This window comes from Megalops cyprinoides, chromosome 5 (assembly GCF_013368585.1).
Source record: "Megalops cyprinoides isolate fMegCyp1 chromosome 5, fMegCyp1.pri, whole genome shotgun sequence".
Lineage (NCBI taxonomy): Eukaryota > Metazoa > Chordata > Actinopteri > Elopiformes > Megalopidae > Megalops > Megalops cyprinoides.
This window is the reverse complement of record NC_050587.1, coordinates 18,420,154-18,434,481: the sequence shown is the minus strand read 5'-3', so window position 1 is coordinate 18,434,481 and position 14,328 is coordinate 18,420,154. Positions and strand designations below refer to the sequence as shown.

The 14,328-nt window shown below is 39.1% G+C and overlaps 1 protein-coding gene across 4 annotated transcripts; it reads right to left on the bottom strand.

Annotated features, from left to right (window-relative positions):
- Positions 1-892: 892 nt before the first annotated feature.
- hnrnpd (heterogeneous nuclear ribonucleoprotein D) lies at positions 893-13,362 on the bottom strand. 4 transcript variants are annotated; one of them, XR_005004972.1, is made up of 9 exons: positions 12,892-13,362; positions 11,400-11,568; positions 6,271-6,432; positions 5,302-5,433; positions 4,414-4,507; positions 3,918-4,073; positions 2,870-2,964; positions 2,415-2,521; positions 893-1,560 (listed from the first exon to the last, which is right to left on the bottom strand). XR_005004972.1 is itself a non-coding variant. In XM_036528662.1 (8 exons), exons 1-7 carry the CDS (start codon positions 13,044-13,046, stop codon positions 2,897-2,899), a joined length of 936 nt encoding a protein of 311 aa, XP_036384555.1. In that variant the 5' UTR covers positions 13,047-13,361; the 3' UTR covers positions 893-1,560; positions 2,870-2,896. The 4 variants fall into 4 exon arrangements, 3 of the variants coding, with proteins under 3 accessions (XP_036384555.1, XP_036384554.1, XP_036384557.1); XM_036528662.1 differs by lacking the exon at positions 2,415-2,521 and having other exon boundaries at positions 12,892-13,361; XM_036528661.1 differs by lacking the exon at positions 893-1,560 and having other exon boundaries at positions 2,368-2,521.
- Positions 13,363-14,328: the final 966 nt, after the last annotated feature.

The window sequence follows — 14,328 nt, the reverse complement described above, 5'->3', positions numbered from 1 at the left end:
CTTCAATAACGTATTGCACTAATACAGCCTTCACTGGATTAAAAATCAGATGACATGGTTGCATTCCACAAGATGCTGGACTTGCAGCAGTATTAATGAGAAAATATCTTAGTATCTGTGTTGTGAGAGTTGTTCAAATCATGAAACTGTACTACTGATCTCTACCTAAAATGATAGGCTATGGTGATGATCCTGAACTAAACCAGTACTCACCCTTTAATCATTTTTATTCTAGCGCAAAATGTATGTTTTGAGTGCCGATTTCATCTAAATTCTTGTGAATGTTGCTGGTTGCTTGATTAAGTCCTGATAAACGATGCTCCAAAACGCTCCTGTTATTTTGATGCTGGTATACCGTTCTGTTCCTTCCCATGCGGATTCGTTCCAAAGGACACTCGTGGCCCGAACGTATGAAAGAGAAGATATGTGGAGGATGATAATTATAGGAGTGTTTTTCGTGCTTATCAATGTCATTATCATTCTATTGGCCACCGGTGTCATTCCCATATTCCCTAATTAGGCCAAACCATTTTAACCATCTCTGCAAAGCCAAGGTTAAATTAATGTAATTAATATAACCTTGGCTTTGCATTTGTTTACAATAAGTTTACATTACATTACATTACAAATGTAAACTTATGACTGTACATAACCACACCTACATTAGTGAAAAAGTGGGTCTGACTTGCATATTGCCAAAATTCCAGAAACTTTCCCAAAATTCTCCATGAATTAGGCTCATTTTATTTAATAAAGCTGAAGGAGATTGACTTAATTTGAATGATCTGCTGCTTTTTTTCATTTTAAATGATAAAATATACCCATATTAGAAAGCCAATAAAATGACCATTTTCCTGCTGGACTTCCTCAAATAAAAAGACAAGGTTCTTTCTCATGTTATGGCAATACAATTGTTTATTAGTACAATGCATTCTTCAGCCTTAATTCACATTCTCATTTTTCCCCAGACTTGTGTAGCCATATTCATGAACTGTATATGAAACATGTATATACGTATAATATTTATAAGTATAATATTTGTAAGGAAGCGTGTGCCAAAGCAGACATTAGTGGACACAAACACCAAATGGATGTTCCACTCTTCATACAAATTATTTTGTATTATATGAAATTTTCACTGCTAGCATTCTTAACCTTAAAAACAAATGATCACAAACCTCATCTATGACTGGTTTGAAAACAACTTACAATGAACTCATAATAGTTGTACAAAAAGGGTTTATTAAGGAAAAGGGACTGAACTTTCTAAAACAAACTTACAAGTTGCATAAAATGTACCTGAACACAAGACCTCTCACAAAAAGGGTAGACAAAAAGCAAGCTACTTATGAAAAAGTGGAAGCTTTTAAGAGGCACCACAAAATACTGAACTAAAGGTAGACAGAATCTAATTCAGTTGGGGATTGTAAAGAAGCACGATTAAACAATGCCTTTATCAATCCATACAAAACGACTATCTTGACCAAACGACTGTGGCTTGTGATTACGATATAAAGCATCTCCTTCCGATCTATCCGGCGCTCAATCCTGCCCCACTGCCTGAAAAAGAGAACAGAATACAACATCAATCATCTATTTCATCAGACACACATGACACAACACATACACACATATATGTAAAAGGATCCCATGTTTTTACAAATCCCATTATGGAGACCAAAATGAAACTGATGTACAAATTTTTACAATTAACAATATAAAAAAAAGTTAGTCCATAAGCTAGAAATCCTGAAGTGCAGCAAATTGAAGTCAAATGAAGCCGAAATACAATATGAATAAATAACGCCTTCAATTGTTCAAAAAGGAAAAAAAAAACAAACAAAAAAATACACATTAATATCAGCATTACATGCAGATTTTCGTGAAAACACTTAAAATACTTTTCAAGTTTTTTACAAAAAAGGTTAAAAAAAGAGAACTTGTTAGGAGAAATTAACAATGTTTACAAGAGGAGATTTTCCACCGCTGTCAGAGACACAACACACAGTACATATATAAATATAAAGCAATTCTCCGACGCAGTGGCATCCAAGTACAAACCAGGTTTTAGCTCATGGACTACTGGGTATTACTGCTACGAGGGCTATAAATAAAGAAAAGCAAGCATTACAGATAGATTAGGAGTGCATATTTTAAAGAGACTGGAAAATCCAGAGAAAGCCGTATCCTTTGAAAAATAAACAGTTATTTTTTGCGGTATGATGTCGTATTTAACCATTACTTGTGGGGGGCCTGTAAAAAATAGCATTAAAATTACATTAATGGACTCCTTTAAATAGAAAACGATACCAAAAAAAAAGAAAAATTTTCAAAAGAAAGAAGACAAAGCTGGATGTATCCACTTTATTTTTTTTTTTTTTACAATGCTGATACAGGATGTTGGAAGACCATACCAAATGGCAGCATTCGAGAGCGTACGCCTCTCGTACCCTGTCCGCATTGAGCGGGCCTGAGAGAATCGGGAAGCCAGCTCGACTCATGGCCTGCAAGGAAGTTGCCGCTGGCAGGTACAAACAAGGTATATGTCAGAGTTAGGAGACAACATTCTTCTTTTTTCTTTCTTTTTTCCCCTTGTAAATCCTTAATTGTGGTACCCAGTTAGCAGTACTTTACCTGTTAACGTTACAGTTACAAAATGGCACAAAGCGGCGAAAGCCAGTTGTTACAAATCACCAAAAAAAGTAGTCTCTATGTTACCATTATTGTAAAGCACTTCAGGGTGCTGTGAAAAACTTTAAAGAAAAAAATAATAATTAAGCACATACATTAAAGAAAAGAGAGGTAAATATAGTTACGGAAAATATACTTTGTATCAATGAAGGTTTGTGGCAGCAACGTGATAACCTACCTGCTTGTACTTAGTGGGGATACTATATTAGTATGGCTTGTAACTGTTTTGGTGACCACCTCGCCTTGGGGATTTGCCATAACCACTCTGCTGATCTAGAGGGTGAGCAAAAAAAAAAAAAAAAAAAAAAAAAATTCGTTAAATCTCAGTTTACAGGTTGCTGTTTCACTGAAGAGTTATTGGTCTAGTAGGAAAAAAACACTGTGACATTAATTAGTGAAGCAAATGACAAACACTTGCCTTAATATAAACAATCTTTACATAATACAGTGTTTATATTACTAAATGTGCTTTAAATGTTCCTGTCTGTTGCATCATAATGAGATCACAGGCCAGGGCTGTCAAATTAGAAGTGTGGCTGAATGACATTGGCTAAAATGATTATGCGTGTGTGTGTGCGTGTGTGTGTGCGTGTGCGTGTATATGAGTTTGTGTATGTGTATATGTAATATACATACTACAGTGAACAGAACTGATACCACTGACAGGATTGGCTGTACCCCCCACAAAGGAGTGATTTTCAGAGCCTGACTTTAACTAATCTTTCATTATTTTTTTCAGTTTTTAACCCTTACATTTTACTATGCCATGGAAGAAAAGGATGATCATTAAAGAAAGAGGAAAACATATGGAATGAATTTTATATAAAGGAGGTTTTTTATTTGTTAAAAATGGTTTTCTTTCATTGTTCATTTACTTAAAACTAAGGAATGTTGGCATTTCATCCAATCATTTCAAAGCACTTCTTAAAAAATATCCAACCCACTGCGGGTCCAAACATTTTGCATATTTCACAGAATATTCGCATAATTCATTTGACACCATGTTCTTAAAATAAAAACACAAATAACAGACAAACAAATGACCAGCAAATTTCATAACTATGGATTTCCTACAACCATTACAACACAAAAATGGAATATGCAGCATAAATAATTTAGTGCGGAATTGTTGAATAATAGAAACAAAACAAAACAAAAAACAAGATATGATAGCAAATTATTTTCTTGGTTTTATTATGTGTGCTTTCACAAGCAAGGTTACATACTGCTGTAGTCACCATATCCGTAGTAGTTGTTATAGCCGGAGTAATCGTAGCCACCGTATCCTCCGTAACCTTGGTTGTTGTAGCCGTAGTTACCATAATTACCATACCCTTGGTTCCAGTAATTGCCATATCCCTGGTTCCAATTTTGGTTTGGTCCTGCGAAACACCATTTTTCATTATCAAAATCAAACACTTCTCAAATAACAGACAAAATAAATAAAGAAGCTACATTACCACTAATTATGGAGCTTGGTCATGCCCAAGTAAATACATTGTTATTAATATATCTTAATTCTGGGGAAAATGTATCAAAATGCCATTGAACATATAGATTTCAGAGAGCAGCTCTGAAACTGATTTCCGGGTAACCTGGTAACAGTGGGACGCAGACATTCTCTTCAATGTGAGCAACATTGTCTATTTGAGTTTTACTAACATCAGGCAATACATCAGCATCCCTGGTCCTTGTTTGACATCATGCATGGTGTTCACTCACCGCCTCTCCCCCGAGACCTGGAGGAGTAACCACCTCGGCCACCCCACTGCTGCTGCTGGTACTGTTCCTTCGACATGGCCACCTTGATTTCACACTGGTATAACAAGGCACTGGCATTAGACCACCACACACACACACACACACACACACACACACACACACACACACACACACACCTGCAAAAGCACAAACGCATGCATTTACACATACTCTTGCATCACAATGTCAGCTAGTGTCAGTATTTAATATCTCGCATATTAAATACTGTCACGGCAATTTAGCTATAAAATGATCAGCATCAAGCTTTGAAAACATCTCACTGACACAGTCCGATTCCATTCACAGTTATGCTCAATTATGTCCCACAACCCAGATACAAATTACACAAACCAGGTAGGCTCATTTTCACTTGGATCAGTTGCTGATCATTTGCTGCAACAGCCACAAGGCTAGACTAAACCTTTACAAAACATGAACGATTTGGGGGTGACCTGGAGGACGCACGACTATGAAAAGTCCACTCCATTAGAAAATGCCTAGAAAAGGTTGACTTTTGCAGACGTGAAAAAACATAGAGCTACATTCTCTTAGGCAACGGTGTATTGCAGACCTCCCCCTGCTGTTGCCACACCACTTTTGTGGCGATTTCTACACAACCAGTGTAGGAACCCATTTCAGTAGCCTCGAACACCAACTCACAGACCCAGCCCAAAATCATGTTCCCGGCGATACGTGACCGCGGTAACAGAAACACAACAGAGAGTTGCGGCTGCTGCAAATCTGTTGCAGGCCACATTTGATTTGGGAAAGTGGAGAGGCAGGAAAAACGTACGACGACAGTGCTGCCTTTGGGCACTCCAGCTTGGTGGGGCGTGCTCAGACGCGTACCTTGCTCAGTCCAATGTTGTGGTACTTCTTCTCCATGATCTTCTTTACAGGCTCTTCATCTTTGAAGGTGATGAAACAGAAGCCACGCCTTTTGTTTGTCTTGTTCTCCATGGGCAGCTCAATGGACTCCACCTGAGAACAGCCACAACTGTGCTTGTAAAGACATGGCACTGCTACTTAATGAATTGACCGGGTATGATACATTACTGACTAATGTTAACTTCAGGTTGGAGTTATAAGTACAACAAAAAAAAAAAAAAAAAAAAAACTTTACACCGGGACCAAATTTAACCTTAATTGTCTGGAAATAGCAGAGCAGTTGTGTTTTATAGCTGTAGTCCACTTCTGTACACACTTTTGAATAGAAGTGACCTTCAGATCTATGACATCAATGAGGCTATATATAAAAACAGTGTATGGCATTTAATTCTTGTCCTGACCCTGAATACACAGCCCAGAGACTTCTAGTGACTAACGTGAACATTACTACAGACTTTCGAATAAGGACTTTATTGTATCATGGGTGTTAGTTAGCATGGGGGTAGCATAGTTTTATTAGTATTTGGAAGACAACCAGTTATACCCTCTATATAACTTGGTATCGCTACTCTTCAATGTGTTGGCTAGTTAAGTATTGCATTATGTGAAGAATTCACTTTGTATTAACAACAAAGCATTACATTTACATTACATTTATTCATTTTATCCAAAGCAACGTACATAGGTTACAGTTCTTTACAATGTTATCCATTTATACAGCTGGATATTTACTGAGGCAACTATGGGTTAAGTACCTTGCCCAAGGGTACAGCGGGGATCGAACCGGCTACGAGTCCTGCTCCTTAACCACTATGCTACACCGCCCATTAAAATTTGTTTTGCATGTGTGTTGCTTGTACAGTAAAGCAGTTTACAGACTTGCAATAGAGAATGACAGAGACTACAACAAAACATGCTTATTAATTATACCTCTCCAAAGCCACCAAAGTATTCTCTGATTTTCTCTTCAGGGGTGTCTGGGGAAAGGCCTCCTACGAAGATCTTCTTAACAGGTTCCTTTGTTTTCATGGCCTTGGCCTTTTTAGGGTCGATTACTTTCCCATTCAGTTTGTGTTCCTTTTGTAAAATGACCTGTGGTGAGTCAGATACAGGGTTAGAGAGCAAAGGCCAACTGTATAAACTGCATATCGTAAATGCAGAAGCTTAGGCTACACAACAAAACTTTGAACATACAGAGAATCACATGAATATTAGACATGAGACAAAACATTGTAACATATAATTTCTCTAAATCAGAGCATGACAAAATATTCTGTTGCCCTGAGAACATGCCATGAAATTAAACTACCTCATAACAGATTAAAACTGGATATAAGGTAATATGCATCTTTTCCACTCTGAAATAATGTCAGTGGATTTTTTCCTTGTTTAACTCATTCCGACCATCACTCCTTTCGAATGGTGTTGCATTTTTGTAACCATTTGAACTTCTTAATTCTTGACTAATACCAACACCACGCAATGCCACTGTTAGTGAAGACAGACAGCAGTCTAGAAAGCCACTCTGATCTGATAAGACTAAGACAGAAGAACTTTTTGAATCCAAATCTGTATTTTTTATCACTTTACTGAATGAGATTGAATTTGTGCTGCCTATGCCCGTTTGATATATGACGACATGAAAGAAAAAGTAAAACATAAAAGGTAAAACATAATTCTGCTGCAGTCACTCTAAACATCAACACCATTTTTTCCCAAAATCAGAAGCTTTCTCAACACCTAGTTACCTAGCCAAATTTAATTTAAAGAGAGTTTATTTAAGTCCATAGGTTGACTTGTGAAAAACCGTTTTGTCAGAGTCTGCTTTTTCTGGCACAGGATTTGGAATTTTCCTGGAAGCATGCTCTACTAAGACTTCAGCTCATATTTCAAGCACACATCACTCTTTCGAGTTAACTTAAATGATTGAGACAACTGCAAGATAAATCAACTACTTAATAAATACAATATTCAGTTGTTTAAAAGTGAGAAAAAATGCATTACACTAATGCACTGCCCAAAAAAAATTAGTCTGATTTATAGCCTAATTATTCCTGCAAAAACTGGAAAAAACTGAACACTAGGTACAGATCAGCTCCCAAACTCAAACCTATAAGAGGTGTTCAGTGAAGGGCTTTCTGAAGATTAAATTTCATTAACATTTCTGCTGATGTCATCCATTTTGCTCATTTCAATGAAAACTGTCAAAAGCAAGAAGCACTATGTGGGTGGAGGGTTCAGAATACTGAAAGCTTAAAGACTTATAGTCTTTCCAGCAAACGAGGAAAGATTTATATTTAGTTTGTCTGCAGATTAAATGTTATTTTGATATCTTATTCAATAAAAAACACACTCCTACATACTTGCCATAAGCAGCGAACAAAACACTGACATTGTCTGACTTCAGGGAAGAATGCCACATATCAAAGCTATAGACTTTTTATGGTCTTCCTTCCTTAAATGTATACCCACCACATCTAAGCGTGCTTTAATGAACTGTGACAGGGGAAAGAAGAAGCGGTTTCCAGTGGTTTTGAACCCCAGACCAGTCTTAATTTACAGCATAAAAGTCTTCATGGCAAACAGGAGGTTTCAGTGTAAACAGTGAAAGGGAAAAGTGTTACAGCAACTGAGGCACACATTCTGCCTGGGTAACCCTTACAATGAAAGGTGGCTTACATTCTGTTTTAGTTTCAGATGGAGAACAATGGATGAGCAGAACAACAGATGAAGGCCTGTTCTTTTTTCAGAGCAGCAGAGGGTGTCAATATGTTACGCCTAGACACCATATGTCGAGTATATGCGAGTTTGTATGTATATAAGGCTGAGACCGCAATGAAATTAAAGAACAAGTACAGGCAGTGCATATATAGTTCTGACAGTGTAGTGGATATTTCTGAGGTAACTACCTGTTATAATAAGGGGGTGAATAGTGGTTAGATTAGGCTGATTATGACTCAAAGCAAATTATAGAATGTGACATTTGCTTATGGGAATAGAACCACATGGCAAAAGAGAGTATGAACATAATGATGAACATATAGCATTAAAAATGAGCAACACCTTTGTCATGTTTTCATACAGTGGATGAATAACTACTTTGGGACTCCAATCACTGGTCCTATTCACCTAGGCTTTTGCCAAAATTGTCACAAATTACTATGTCATGCACTAGTTGTACAGTTTAGTTTCAGCTAGACATCTGTATCACTGTTGCAAACAGCAACCTAGCTCCATGTTGTCCAGATAGGAATACAAGCCTATGTAAACATCAATGAATACAAAGAACTTGTGTAAGGGTTTGATCTGTCACTGATATCACATCATGAGCTCCATACTGGGGGTTGCAGCGAAACCACACTAAAATCAGCTGTCTCCTCTGCTCCATACTTAGGCGGAAAATATTTACAGATAAGAATTTTGGATTGCTGGCAGCTCTTTATGCATCTCTTTGTCTCTGCTGATGTTGTCTTTCAGTACATAAATGTCTCCATTTATATAAAAAAAAACAAAAAAAGGAAATTCAATAAAAATATTCACAAGAAAAGATTTAATAATGCTTTCAAATTGCTTCTGAAAGACCCACAGATGTGTAAGGGAGCACTCTGAACAAACAGGCTTTTACATTTCCTCTAGGACTTCAGAGGGTCACATGATTCCACCGCATCCCTCTCTCTCTCTCTCTCCCACTCTCCATGTCTAGCTGAAGGCCGTGCACTGCTTGCAAGCTGCATTTTGAGCCAGAGGACGCTGGAGAGGTGTTGGAAGCGGGCCTCTGTACGATATGCGTACAACCCGAAAATGCAAAAGAGCAGCAGCGAGAGGGACGGCCGCAGGAGACCGCCCGCAGAGATGGAGGGGAGTACCCTGGAGGTGCAGGGGCACATGGTTGCCCTGGAATCACAGCGCTGTGACAGGGAGGCCATCCTGCAGCAGGGCTGACCCCCATCACGAGACCGCAAAGCACGAGCTGCCCGCTCAGGGCTCAGGTCCTGCTGCAGACAGCGCAGCCCTGGGCACACCACAACTAATTACGTCAGGAATTCTTGTTGTTGTAAGGGTGTTCTTCTGCAATGCCTACGGTCGTTTTGTCCGACTCCTGTGGTGTGCATCTCTCTACTGTGCTTTATAAGCAGCGCATTTATTGTGTGTATTGAATTTTTTTTTTTGGTAACTTAAATTTTCTTTTCTAACTTTTTTTCTAAAGGTTTGCATGTATCACTGTGATTGTGTGGTTCTCTATAAGGCACTGCAACTACACCTAAACATGTTTTGGGCCAGTTTGGGTCTATAATTACATTATAGCACTCGGGTTAGGGTGGGGTCGGGTTCACCATTTCTTGATATCAGGTTTTGAATGCACTGCTGTCCAAAATCTGGCTAAAATCTCATTTTAATGAGAAAGCTACACAGGACACAAGCAGTCAGCAGGCGAGCAAGGCTTTATCTTAGCGAGATGGAAAGAATATGACACACGACAATCCAAGAACAGGGTAGCATCAACATCTTCTGTGAGCCTCTGTGTCTGTTCTCAATAACCATTCACAACCTACTAAGGCATGTTAACAGCAGTCAAGTCACTGCACTGTTATCCACCAGGATGCTCCTATTATTATACAGTTCTTGTAAGTAATGGATATGTGTGCAAGGCATTTTATCATGGAAACACTTAAGCTACACACCTGTCAGGCAACCCACCCACATTCATACTGTATGAACTGAGAGCAGATATTGTGTTAGAAAAAGGATGGATGTCACAGGATAGGGGATTGAAAAATCTTGGTCCAATAAGTTTAGAATTTTCATAAATTGCTATCAAACAATGGACATGATCAGCTCTACTAATGATATAAAAGACAGCTATGTGTGCTCCTGCAGTTCATAAAACTGCTCTCCAGCTGCTCTAAATACCATGGAGGACTACCTGCAGACAGCAAGACTGTGTATCAACATGTGCACAACTGATTTTCAGCTTCCCTTAAAAAACCAAAAACACTACCAAACACATGCGCACAATAGGATCATGTGTTATCAATGACAATCAAGCCCTCGTAGAGACAAAGAGCACTGAAATAGGTATGAAAGCTCCGGAATAACTCCCCCAAACATGCATTCAACTGAGACAAGCCATTCAAATTACACTCAGTGTCAGTGTAAACATGGAACTAGACACAAATTTGACCAACTTGCTAGGTAAAGTTCACCAGTAATTTATCATTCTATTCAAACTCACATTATCCACTCAAGAGGTCAGAGGTAAGCCTCCAACAACTGTTTACAATCACTAATGGCATCAAATGACTATGGCCACACATAGTCTCATTTGTTTTCAATGTAAGGTAATTCCGGTGCATTACATATTAATATATATAAACTGGAAAGTAAATCGCACGATAAGACAGTATACCTGCTTGTACATTACTAATTGAATCTGCAAACTCAACCAACCCCCTACTGAAATGGACTTCATTCAGCATTGGAAGGAGGGAGGCACTTCAACAACAACCTCAGTACTTGTCAAAAGACAAAGTACATTACACAGTATCTATGTCTGGGAGAAACAGGGCAATACGATGCAATCTGAACCAAGTCAGCGTTATTTACTGTTCTGTACAAGTCAAGTTTTCTAGCTTAAGACTTTTAATTAGGCAGTCATGATTAACAACACAGACAAACAGAAATGAATACACTAGTACACAGCATCAACACAACAAACACCAAGGGCAATGACTACATCAAAAGATGTAATGTCTTACCACTAGAGTCAAACAGCTGTAAAATAACTTTCAACCCCCCCAAAAGATAAAAAAGGAATAATCCTATTTAGTAGACTGGCAACATTCCTGTCAGATCAATGTGTAACTTTCAACCAGGCTCTCCAACAAAACAGTCAATGCTCAATGCACAAACTAACCTTGGTTCATGCATTTTTCAGCATGCAAACACAGTAAGAATGCAATGCAAGTCTTCAAACCTGACATGGCTCCTGCAAGCCTGATTGAACAGTCAACTGTAATGAAGTTCATGACCAGCACTGTGAAGAAGGAAAATGGAAATACCTTGTCGACACTCTCAGCGTCTTTGAACAACACGAAGCCGAAGCCTCTGGACCGCCCAGTCATGGGATCCAGTTTAAGCGTGCAATCCACAACCTCCCCAAACTTGGAGAAGTAATCTTTCAAGTCCTTCTTTGTCGTATCCCAGCTCAGTCCTCCTACAAACATCTTCCTGTTGGAAAATCAACGCAGAGACAATGTTATTACAAGAAACAAGGAGATAACTGTGTTTACCGGCATTTTGTCATCACATGTGAAGGTCAGCAGTAGGATGAAAATTCAAAACGGAAATCCTTAGACAACACTAAGGAAAGCTGTGCATTACTCTTAAATGATATAAGAATACTGACTAGAGAAAGTCTATAAACTGGGAATATTTCTAATTCTATGGATCAACGGTGACCAATAACACGGAGCTCCTTGTTAAATATATTGCCCACTAGTGTTGGAACGTCGTTGCCACCCCTTTTCATGCTGACAGGCAAAACTGATTTGACATACCGAGTCAAACACAGTGCCTTTACGGCGAGGGTAAAAACGTGGAGAACGCTGACAGCTGCCATTTTAAATCTTTGTAAAATCGTCAACGGCTTTTACCGTCTTATGTGAAGGATGTTGACGACACAGGCTAAACTTGGCATGGATAGAAGACATCGGGGCCCTTAATTAACATAAAAAATAAACAACGCTTGGTCGCAGGTCAGTTAGCTAGTAACACTTAAGTCTTGATCAACCACGCTATGGTAGCTAGCAACCTTTTGCTGCTAGCCAGATAAAACATCGTGCATGAATACCGATTCAGAAAACTGAACATTACGATCATTTTAAAGGCATCAATTGATCGCATTAGCTACCTTGACTAGCAATCCTGGCAACTACCTAACGCTAGCTAGAGTACACTAGTTAGGTGCATGATTCGACAGCATTTGGGGTGCTCCTATAGCTACACTAAAGAAAAACAGGCTGGCTAGATAGCCAATACGCATTTTACGAATAGGTAATGTAGCTAATTCAGTTGAACACACACCTCACTACCAGCAACCTCCTTCCTTAGCTAATGTTTTTGTTGTGTGTGCAAAACTTGAGTTAGCGTGTGGCGTCCTGCAGCAGTTTCAGAATGAAGTCTCCATTTATTTAGCTAATGAGCTAAATACATGTACTGTATGTGGGCGGGTTACTGTTGCTAGCTAGCCAGCTGGATTTGTCAAACTTAAAATTTCCTAAATACAGCGAATACGGGATTAGTTGTTCAGGCGCGAGTACTGGGACAGACGTAGTTAGCAGCTACAATGTACTGCCATTACCAACAGGACGAAAATGCCGATGACCTGTCCCTTGTGGTATCTAGCTAGCCTCACGATAACAGAGCAACCATTGCAGTCTGCAGCATCTTTTTAACTCTCCACTGGCCAATTCTCTACTCCACCGTGTCCTACCGGGCGAAGTCTGGATGACGTATCGGGGCAGCTAGCCTGCTAGCTAGCTGTGCTCTCACCCTTCATCCTCTTCGTTTTTACTTGCATCAATCTTTGATCCCTCCGATTCTCCCGACCCACTCTCAACGGTCGCCGTCTGTTCCTCGCCGATGGCTTCACTGTCCTCCTCCATCTTCATAACGGGATCTTCGCCGATCTGCTGTTCCTCTGACATTTTTAACTGTTAAGGAAAGGCTACTAGTAGTAGCTGGAAAACTATCTATTCTCCTCTGAAATTAGCTGGCTAGCGAGCCAGCTACGTTTCCACCACCAGAGACACGGTAAGGACTAAGTCAGACGAACAACATCAATATCTAAGCGCGATGGACGGAACGTTCCCGTCTACGCATTCAAGACAGTTGTTCGTACTAGCTATTTATTCTTTTTTTCGTGTATATATTTTATGTGACGATGTTATTTAATACTAGCTAGCCAGCTAACGGGTCAGGTCAATGTAATGGCGCCGCTCACAAAATGGTTGCAGGAAGTAGGCAGCATTTGGAATGACAGAGTGAGGACCAATCGGCAAGGAGCACTCTCTAGGTTTCCCCGCTGACGTCAATACTGCTTTATGTTGGTATCCACGACAGGATCTTAACCCTGTATGAGAACGAATATTCGCGAGTTAGAATAATCGACCATGATATCACCGATTGATGACGGATCGCATGCAAATTACTGAAATGTCAAAATTAACCAAAATTTTAAGAAAGGCAATAAATGTATTACGTCTTTTAAATATTGAAGAAGAGTTTAAGAAGCTTGCTTAAATAATTGGTTTATTGAAAATATTAATGTTCAGAAAGAATGAAGGAAGGTGTGTTTGGTTGAATCATTATTTACATTGAATTTAAATTTCTTGAGAGACATTGAATATTAAAATATGACATGATCTTTTCAACTTGAAACTGACCTGTTTTGTAAAGAAAACAATGGAGGGTATTGAAGGCTTTCCTCAGTTACTTGGGGGGGGGGGGGGGGGGGGGGGGCTTTGGAGTATGTCACTTGATCCCTGAATAGATTGGCCATTGGCATCCTTTTGCAGTGCTTATAGGGATCGGCTAAGGAAGAGGTATTTCACATGTGAAGATGTCACAGTACTCCGAGCTGAAATAGCGCTGTGTCTTTCATCTTCTTCATGTATGCCTCCTGTACCTTGAACTTTCATACTTGTTCTCTGTGGCATCACTGCTGCTTCTGTTTTGTGTCAGATAGTACAAAGTGGGGGTAATTAGCCAGGCAGATCTGGCATTTAGAGTGCCACTTCACCTTCTTGAAAGGTAAACCGTGTCTTACTTTTTGTCTGTTCCCTTGATACCTGTTCTACACACACTGGTCTTTGGTTACAGTAAAATCAATGGTTTAGTAACATGTAAGAACATTTGTAGTTGTCATTCTGATAAATGTCTCATTTTACATAGGTTTGGGAACCTTTTCTGCTTTAGCTTGTACTTATG